Source organism: Hippopotamus amphibius, chromosome 3 (genome assembly GCF_030028045.1).
Source record: "Hippopotamus amphibius kiboko isolate mHipAmp2 chromosome 3, mHipAmp2.hap2, whole genome shotgun sequence".
Classification (NCBI taxonomy): Eukaryota; Metazoa; Chordata; class Mammalia; order Artiodactyla; family Hippopotamidae; genus Hippopotamus; species Hippopotamus amphibius.
In genome coordinates, this window is record NC_080188.1 from 105448143 (window position 1) to 105458866 (window position 10724).

At 35.9% G+C, this 10724-nt stretch overlaps 1 protein-coding gene across 1 annotated transcript; it reads right to left on the reverse strand.

The window, feature by feature from the left end:
• Positions 1 to 8857: 8857 nt before the first annotated feature.
• LOC130849855 (olfactory receptor 1009) lies at positions 8858 to 9802 on the reverse strand. The gene has a single exon (XM_057729062.1). The coding sequence runs from the start codon at positions 9800 to 9802 to the stop codon at positions 8858 to 8860; it is 945 nt and encodes a 314-aa protein (XP_057585045.1).
• Positions 9803 to 10724: the final 922 nt, after the last annotated feature.

Consider the following 10724-nt stretch of genomic DNA (forward strand, 5'->3'; position numbering starts at 1 on the left):
ATCCTTATAAATGAAAGTAGATTCATGATTAAAAATGAGTTGTTAATTTTTTTTGTACAGGTGAGGAATGTCAAGGAAAAGAAATCATGAATTGAATTAATTTACTCCAGTTGACAATTTGTATATACATTTTCTGTTGAGAAATTATCAGATTTTTATTGGATTTTTTTCCAAAAAAAAAAAAAGATCATAAATGTATATAAAACAGTTCATTAGCAAATGTATCATGAAAAATTCCAAAAATGATAGGTGGGGCATAAAGTTCAGGCATACTGACCTACTGAATAATAGGCATCGTATTCAGTAAGAGTTAAAGTAGGGTGATACTGTTACAGGGAAGAGCCAAATCTGACTACATGTTGGATTTGTTTCTTTTATTTTAACTTTTGCTTCCAGATGCTTTTGTTCACTAAAAGGATACTGTCTATACATAATGGCCTGCCTCAGGGAACCATGCTGCTCTGCCCAAATGTTAAACCAAAGTGCCTTTGTACAGGAAAACATCCTGACCCTGTCCACCTGTGGATGGCTGCAAGAAAGAAGAAATTAACACATCCCCTCCCCGAGGTTCACCATTCCACGGGATATTTGCAAAACTTATGGCCTTTTAACTTTACTTCCTTATCTCCTCCCCCTCTCTGTACTATAAAAGAAACTGGCATCCAGACCCCAATAAGATGGTTATTTTGAGACTTTAGTCTGCCACCTTCTCAGTCTGCTGGCTTTCTGAATGAAGTCATATTCCTTGCCTCAACGCCTTGTCTCCGATTTGTTGGCCTGTTGTGCTTGTGAGCAGAGCAAGCTTGGACTTGGTAACAATACCAGCACCAAAAAAAGGACTGAATAAAATTGATATCAGTAAGATATGTGTGTGTGTGTGTGTGTGTGTGTGTGTGTGTGTGTGTGTGTGTGTATGATAAAGGAGGCAGTTGGATGAGGGGGAAAAAAGGGGAGCTTGAGAACTAAGAAGAATTTAATTTGACATATGTGTCTGCCACTTCTTGTGTAGTTTTAGGCAAGTCACTCCACTTTTCTTACCTTCAGTTTTCCTTATCTCTTGAATGAGGACAATTCCTACCTTACAGAGTGGTCTTAAAACAAAATTATCTTAACAGGACTTACCACATTACCTGTTACTTAAGAATTTTACACCCTCTGTTCTTAAAGAGTGTTTCAGTGGCTCAGTTGACAGTAGCATTGTAGAATTATAATTATTATTCATATTTAAGTATTATTTCACGAAGAAAAAAAATTACTCTTCAGGTATTTTTAAATTCCTGAAGAATTAGATTAAAATAGTAATATGAAAAACCAAAAAAGGCAAAATTAAAGTGTCAAATATACCAATGTATGGTCAATATGTATTTAAAGATGAAAATAGTAACAAAAAATGAAAAAAAATACATAATTTTATTTTTTTTAAGTAGCAAAGGACAGACTAGGAAAAGTATTTGCAGCTAATGTTAAAAAGCCTTTTAAAAAATATCACTAGGGTGATGTAAGGAATTATAAGGGTTTGATGGAGTAAAAATCTCTGAAGCTTGTGTTTTTAGAACAAGTGTGTCATAATTCCATTACATATCATTAGAAAATTATTTTCTCCCTTTACATTGTACTTTCACAATGTGACAATAAGAATTTTAGAGATTAGGGATTTTAAAATTTTATGTGCCATGAACTTTAAAGATTCTATGAGACCTGAGTCTTCCTGTATGGATCCAAAGACACAAAGTTTATACAATTTCACAGCCCTTCAAAATTAGTTTTTACACTTTTGAAAGCTTTTTTCCAAGCCTACTGTCTTAATAATTCTTTCAACAATGAAAGGAAACTTGTGGTCAATTTTACTGTGATTTGCAAGCTGATGCTGCCACCGTGTGTCGAAGTTTAACATTACCTTAAAAAGGAACTATGACAATGTTATTTCACTAGGAATGGTGCCTACATTTTATTTGAACACACCCTATATTCACTAAGACCATGTTAATAGGAGATAAATAAAGAGTAAGAGACAGTGGGGGAGAGAGTATTTCAACAATAATGTGATATAGTGCATCTCATGGTACTGAAAGTATAACAAACTTTAACAAATTTTGACGCTCTTATTCTAAAATCATACTAAATATTTAAAACCAGATTTTTAAGAATTTAGGAATAAGGTCATTTTTAGGGAATATTTTATTAACAAGAAATTGGAGCAGGACTAACATGAGCCTTAAAAGTTAATGATATTTTATCACATTCCTTTCAAAATGACCTCAGATAGATTTAACAAACTTGTAGTGAATAATTGTGTCAGTGTCATATATTATCCTAGACTCTGATGATACAGAAGTAGTATTTCCAGGGACTTCCCTGGTAGCGCAGTGGTTAAGGATCCACCTGCCAATGCAAGGGACACGGGTTCGATCCTTGGTCCGGGAAGATCCCACATGCCTTAGACAACTAAGCCCGTGCACCACAACTACTGAGTCTGTGTGCCGTAACTACTGAGCCCATGCGCCACAACTGCTGAGGCCCAAGCACCTAAAGCCTGTGCTCCACAACAAGAGAAGCCACTGAAATGAGAAGCCTGCACACCACAACGAAGAGTAGCTCCACTCTCCGCGGCTAGAGAAAGTCCACAAGCAGCAACAAAGACCCAATGCAGTCAGTAAATAAATAAATAAGTAAAAAAAAAGAAGTAGTATTTCCTCAGGACATTTAATGAAGAATAATTCTTTTTCTAGGTGACTAAAATTGTATAAAATTTAATCAGAAGTAGATGGTGTCCTATGCCTTTCTAACATCTATAAAGATGATCATATGGAATTTTTATAAACCTAAAGAATATCAATAACAAGAATAATAGTAGAAATACCCATCACAATCTTGTAAGCACTTATCTACAATATCTTAATTTTATATTAATATAATGCCTTAAATAATGTTATCCCCATTTCACAGATGAGTATAAAAAACTGTTTTGTTTAAACTATCTGTAATATTAGAAATGGCTTCTTGTTTTGCATTGTGCAATATGAAGTCTCTCTTGCATAACCTGAATGTAATTGAGACCTTCCCATTTAAATTCTCTCTCTCTCTCCCTTTTTCCTGTGCACCTGTGGACACGTGCACATGCACGCACACACACACACATTAAGCATATTAAAAATGAATTTTTTTTTTCATAGAGTGTTCTCACGTTGGTAGGGGATAGGAAAGTGTGAAAAGGGTGTCTTTCTCTCTTCAAAACATCTTCTTTAAACTTTTCTCTCTCCTTCCTCAAAGTTTCATTTCAAATGTGTTTGTCTGCCCAACCAGATCTTCCTTTTCCCTTCTTTGGCAACAGAACTACTCTCTTATTGTACATAACTTGTCCATCTCACACCTGGTGGGGCTATCAAGCATGAGACCCTGCCTCTCCCAAACCACAGAGGTAAGCACTTGGTCCAGCAGAGGAAGTCAGTGAGGGAACCCTGACACTCTGGACACAGCCACCAGATCAGTAAGCGGGAATGAAGCCAAAGTCATAGCATTTGTTTCTCTTGAAGCATGTCAAATGGAGAAAAAGAAAGTGAATAAAAACCCTTTCTCCACTATCTTCTCTAAATTTTATTATCTTTTAATTCACTGAACCTAAAAATCAAGCCAGTAGTGAAGCAAAGTGTGGTATGTATGTTCTGTTCCCATCCTCTGGCTCCAAAAGAGGCATCTGTGCCAGTTTGAATTAGGATTGCCTATTCCTCTGATAGAAAACTCAAAATAACAGTGACTTTTAAAAAGTATGTAAAGTAATTTATTTTATCTGTCATAAAACATATCTGGAGGTAGCAATACAGGGGTGATACAGCTAATATACAGTATCAGAAACACAAAGGTTTCCTCATGGTCCAAGATGACTGCTCAAGGTCCAGCCATTAAAGCTGCATTCCAGGTCACACAAAAGAGATAGACGAGAGGAATGTCACTCCCTAAAAATCTAAGGAGATTTCCTAGAAGTACCTCACAAATCTTCCACTTACATATCAGGAGTTAGTCACATGTCAACACCCACCTACAAAGGAGAACAAGAAAAGCAGTCTTTTATCTTGATTTCAATGTGCCAGCTAAAAATATGGCTTCTATTAAAGATGGGCAGAATGAGAGATAGGATGCCTCTTTTTGACACAGAAATAAATGGAATCTTTTTGACTTATCTCTCCTTTTTCCTAGGTGATTTTAACTATGATAATGGCATTAGTACAATATCTAAAAGTGTAAGTTTTGTTGTCTGAGGATCTGAGTTGGAACCCCAACCCCACTACATGCTAGCTGTGTGATCCTGCCTCCATCCCAAGATACACTCCAGCCTATTATGCTCTTCTTTTTTTGTGGTAGTAGTGGCCACAGGTTGGTTTGTCTTTATTTGTAAGCCTCTCTCCTCCCAATGGAATGTAAGCCCCATGGAGGAAGGGACTTTGTGTGGTTCACAGATCTGTCCTCAGAACCTGGGATACTGCCTATCAAGTACTACATATTAGAAATCATCACATGTTAATTTAATAAATTATTTTGGCAATTAAAAACCCTGTTGAGAAGAATATTTAATAAAAATTGTTTAAAGTATTTAAGATGTATAATTCAAACAGGCAAAATAATATTTCATATGAAATATTTTAAAATATATATAGATACACATAAAAATATAAAGAATATAAACAAATGATTTAATACAGATGTTCTGTACAAACCAAATCATACTACAAAAACGTGCTTTTTAAGATTGCATTGTCTTATAAAATAGACTGTGTACATTTATGTATTTCCAAATTCTACATATACTATACAAATATACATAAACAGGAAAATAACAAATAAATATGTGAAAATAGCCACAGTTTTTATATGTGATGTGTAATTACATGTGATTTTTATCTTTTCTGTGTTCTATATTCCAAATATCCTACAATGATTTTGAGCACCCCCCCAATATGTTTTTATTGTTTATCTTAGGCAACAAAAGGTTTCTTTTTTTAATTAGGCACATCTATTTTATATTCTTATTAGTTCAAAGTTTTTAAAATTTGATTTATACATTAAAGTATACAATAAGCTATGTAAGCTAAAACATCTTCTCAATTTAAAAACTTTGCTTCATCATTTTTTTTTTTAAATGGTAAAAACCATGGTCAATAAATGAAAATTCTGGAATCTCTAGGAGGGCACAAAGCCTCTCATCACACTCAGTAGGATCTCTTGCCAAGAATACAGACAAGTCTGCTGCCCATCAGCATCAGGAGATCTGCCTTCAACCCCATTATGTTTGTCTTTGAAATGGCTCAAGTGAGATTCAAGGAGACTGCAGTTACTGACCCATCACCCTGAGTTCAGATAATAGCCATTTCCATCTAAATGGAATGGGCCACTCTTTGGATGAAGTACCCATAAAGCATCCAGAGCCTTGGCAAAGAGTGTCTACTCAGATAATCCCAATGTGTTTCAGGGAATCTTCAAACACTTGAAGAAGACCTGTTAGCACCTATTCCATTCTGAACATTGGGTGCACAGGGGTTTATAATAAATGCGGCATCCCCTTTCTTGACCAGTTACTCCTTCTTAATTGTTTATGAAACATCCCTTCTTTGATTGAGGTATAAAATGCAGTACAGTTTGTTCTGATGGAGTCTCCAGACACTATGAGATGAACAAAATCTAAGCCTCTGTGACCTACACTGGTCCTATCATCGCTTCTGCTCCCCAGAGCTGCAGGAGTCAAGCTTTATGGGAGGAGGATGCTGGACTGTGATTCAGGCCAATTGCTGTTGAGACTCAGAGTGGTCACTGGATGACCATGAATGAGTTCCCTGGCCATTCCTTTATGTAACTATCCTCCTAGGTTGCTTCAGAGAGGTCGAGAGTCATCTCACTCATCCCAGGGAAAACATGGAGCTCACAAACTCCCTGTGGGCCCTAGGCTCAACCAGGGCTACCTGGATCCCAATAACTCAGGTGTAGTAGGTTTTTGGTCTTTGGGTTTCTTTTTTTAATGTTGCATATTTTTCCTGTCTAAAATAATAGATAAAAGAGATCACATTTGTGAGTGTATCTTATAGCATCAAACTTAGAAATTCGACTGCCAAAAAACTCATGAGGGATGGGGCAGGGAGAAACAAGGGAATGTTCTAGAACCTTTCTTGGATGCAGAGATCCAGTGACGAGATTTAGAGGAACTGTATGTGGTTCAAAGACAGGATGCAGAGCAATCACCTGGAAGCAGAATTTGACTTGCTGAGCATGAGGTTTGAAATTTTATTCTTTCCCTGAGAAAGGAGGAAACAAGGATGGCATCCAAATGATAGAAACATAAATTCAGATCAGGTAGCCACTTCTTTGACCATTCATTCAGAAGCATTGCTAAGTGGCCTAGGATCATAGGAACATTCCCAGTTCAGTTGATTTGCATAGAAGCTCTTTTTTTTTTTTTTTTCATTTCCTGTACTGGATATGAATTTAGGTCTTGGCAAAAAATATTCTTTATAGATAATCCTTTTGGTGATAGGACTTACTGATAAAGGCTTCACTCCTTTAGAGAAAGTCAGAAAAACTTGCAAAACTAAGTCATAGATACAGAAGTGATTCTGAACCAGCATGGAGATCATTTAGGATAAAAGCAGGAGTGGAAGCCTATGGCCTCCAGCAGCTGAGTGGAATCTCACAATGGCAGTAAGGAAGTAAATAGAGATTTATCCAAGTGGTTAGACCACAGAAGTGCACTAACTCCAGACACAGTCAAAGGGTAACAACCTGGATGTTGGGAATAGGGGGTTCATTATACTATGTTTATTATTCTACACATGTAGAAACTCCATAATAAAAATATTTTTAAGTAAAAATATGTTGGATGAGGTATCAGAACAGTTGATGGCAAATAGTAGGGAGATGTCTCAGAAATGACCTGGAGAATAATTGGAAATAATCAACAGCTGTCATGAACTAGGATGGTGTTCACGAACCCAACAGCAGAAACCCTATCCACCACCCTGACACAGCATCTGTGTCACATGGCAACTAAATAGAGCTCTGGTTTCTAGAAGATATGTATATGCCATGGATAATAAGAGGAACCTCTTACCAGCTGCAAGAATCCAAAGAACCTCTGCTCTGAGGCACAAACTAAAACATTGATAATTTTCTTTTCAGCAAGAAAATGTCATCTTATTTCACTATTAAAGCAGCAAACACAAACACATCTGAAATTGTTCATCCCATCCTCCAACTAATTAATCCTTTCCATAATAAATAAATAATATAAATTAAATGGAGGAAATTTTTGAGCTAACACCCAGATCCTTTTCATAGCATACCATTGGCACTATTTCTGTCTCTCTGATTATTTAGCACGTGGCTCATTCCTTCTGAGACAATGACCTCAGTGAAACCATGATTATCCTTAGCTTGTACACCATCTCCACGTCTCCAGTTGTTTCCATAACCTGCTCACTTCCTCTGATCTCAAGTCACTCCATGACTGGCCCCTATAACGTGCTATGCTTAGAAGAAATGCAATATTCAAAACAGGTTCAACTATCCCTGCAGTGAGGAGGAATAATTGTGACAGTATCATTTCATCAATACTGCTTGAAAAAGCATTTCCTTATCCAGCAACCCTGTCAAGAAATGTTTGTGGGCAGAGAACTGAGCTAGATCTACACTCTAGATTTTCCCTGTATCACCATACAAGCATGTCACACTATTTTTTATCCTACTCATATATAGATATAGATAGAGATAGAGATAAATTTTATGTTTTTAATCAGACACAGCTATCAGGGCTAAAATGCCTGCACAATCTAGTTTGTACCAAAAAGATGCTTTTCAAAAGTCACTTATCTTCCCTGAAAATGATTATAATTCCTCTCGAATTCTTCAAAATATTTCTAAGGTTGAGGGGAGCAGAAAGCTGTTAAAATATTTTTTAACTTCATTCTTTGTATTCATTTTTTTAATTTGGAAGCAACAAAAAAAGACTAACATGAAAATAAGGTATAAATTTTCTTCATTTTAGTTACCTCTAACTTCTCAACACCTATTGTCTCTGGTTTGTTAGCATTTTTCTCAATTTTGTACTTACTTTTTCACATTTTATTTCTAATTTCTATAGTAAGCTATCTCTATTTATCTTTATTTGAAAGAACTATGAAAAACTGAATATCAATAATAAAGTATAGTTGGAACAGCTAAAGAGTCAAATATGTAGAGTGGTATCTGGAAATTATTACTAGTACTTGTCACTTGGTGGAAGAATAAGAATACAGGATTTTTTGGCTAATATTGTTCTTCATTTGCTTGCCTATGTTCTCTTTTTTTCTGCAATGATCATAATATTGTATTTTTAGAAGAAAAGAATAAGGAAAATAGGCATAAAATATTAAAAGGAATATGATACAGGGGGTTGTTTAGTTTTTTAAAAGTCATTTGTAAGCTAAGTAATTGCTCTGCTTGATATTTTCAACTCTGCATGTAGGGATAGGAGACACATGCTGTTCTGAGGAATCTCACCTGATCTGGACATTTACTTTGGTCTGATTACTGTGAGAGTATTAGTAGCTAGGTTATTTCAACATTTATTAGATTTTATCATATTCTCAGTTATTAAGATGTTTGAGGAAGAAGAACTGATCTGCCTCTGTGGGTGACTGGGGATTTTAATCATTTATAGGGACAGGATGAAATAGAGCTTTTTAAAAAAGGTACTAAAATAAAGGTCATATACTAGAATGGAAAGATACCATCCCCTAAATTCTACAAGTTCTTTAGCATCTTTGGATGATAACCACTTAGTCTAGCCATGTCTGGAAGATTTTCTTTTTATCTATTTTCTGGTTTATACGGGAATTTAACTTCTGATGCAAAGCTTCCTCCTAGTGATGGTCCTACACACGGCAGCTTTCACTTCTTTATTTCTCAAGCTGTAAATGAGAGGATTCAACATGGGGATCACTGCTGTGTAGAACACTGACACCACTTTATTGAGGTCCAGAGAAAAAATTGCGCCTGGCCTCACGTAAATAAAGAAGAGAGTCCCATACAAGATGGCAACAGCTGTGAGATGGGAAGAGCACGTGGAAAAGGCTTTGTGCCTCCCATCAGCCGAGCGGATCCTCAAGATGGCAATGAAGATGTAAAAATAGGAGATTAATATAGTCAGGCTACTGACAACTAGTACAGCTCCAGCCACGATGAAAACTAATAATTTATTGATCCAAATATCAGCACATACCAGAGAAAGAAGCGGAGACATGTCACAAAAGAAATGATTGATAATGTTGGACCGACAAAAGGGAAGTCGGAAAGCAGCTGTTGTGTGGGTCATGGTGTTCAGAAACCCAACAGTGTAGGGTCCAACCACCAGCTGTATGCAGAGTCTCTGCGACATGGCAACTGAATACAGTAACGGGTTACAGATGGCCACGTAGCGGTCATAAGCCATGGACGCCAGGAGAAGGCACTCAATGGCCGCAAGGAACCCAGAGAACCACAGCTGCAAGGCACATCCCAGGAAGGAGATGGCTTTCCTTTCAGTGAAGAAGTCTCTGAGCATTTTGGGGCCCACCACGGACGAAAAGCAGACGTCCACAAAGGACAGGTGACTGAGAAAAAAGTACATGGGTGTGTGGAGGCGGGAATCCATCTGGATGAGAATAATCATGCCCAAGTTTCCTGTCATAGTAACCAGGTAAAAGAGTAGGAAGAGCAAGAAAAGGAAGACCTGCATCCGAGGATGGTATTTTAAGCCTATGAAAATAAACTCCGTGATCCTTGTATAGTTTTCAGCAGCCATTGGTTGGCTTTGGTCTCTAGAGTGAGAAAAACAGAAAATTGATAGTGGATATGACTTTAAATTTTTTAAAAGCATAACATAATACACAAGACAAGAAATGACAGATTTTCAGTTTAGGAACATTGGTGTAAAAAAGCCTAAATGAAATGCTAGCAAATCAAAAATATTATAATGAGCAAGCAGTATGGCTTAAATTTTTTAAAGGGAAAATTTGGTCAACATTAGAAAATCTAAAAAATTGTTCACAATTACAGATTAAAAGGAAAAGCATTATTATTATTTCAATAGAATTTTTTAAAGAATTTGATTAAATGTGGCTCTCAAAAATAAGAAAAAAAAATTCTGAACTGCAAACAAAAAGGAACTATTTAGCACAGTAAAAAGTAATATACCTAAAGCTTCCAGAGAATATACATGCAACAAAAATACTAAAAAGTTCACATTACAATCAGAAACTATGTAAAGATGCTCATAATTTATGCTACTTAACATTATATAGGAGATCACAACCAAAATGCTAAAACATAAAAAAAGAGAGATGTAAGAATGTAGAAAAAAGAGAAAAAAAATACCGTCACTGTTTGCAGGCAAAATAGGCAAAACTGTCATCCACACAGAAAAAGGAATCTTATCAGATATTAAAAAAAAAATGAGTTCAACAAAGTATAGACTAGAAGATCAATGTAAAAAAATTTCATCGTCACATAAATTACAATGAAACAACTCATATTCATCAATTCAAATTGATAAGATAACCATATAACCATATAATAGGCCTAACACAGAATCTTCAAGATTCGTATGAAGAAAAATATAAACTAACTTTACTGAAGCAAAGGAAAAAATGCCTAAATTGGTGAAAAAATATATTTCATGTATTTCTTAGTATAATTGAGTCAGACTCAACTATAAAGATTCATTT

Bases quoted from the DNA above. Each gene is read 5' to 3' on its own strand.
- LOC130849855 (XM_057729062.1), bottom strand. From the start codon at position 9,802: ATGGCTGCTGAAAACTATACAAGGATCACGGAGTTTATTTTCATAGGC.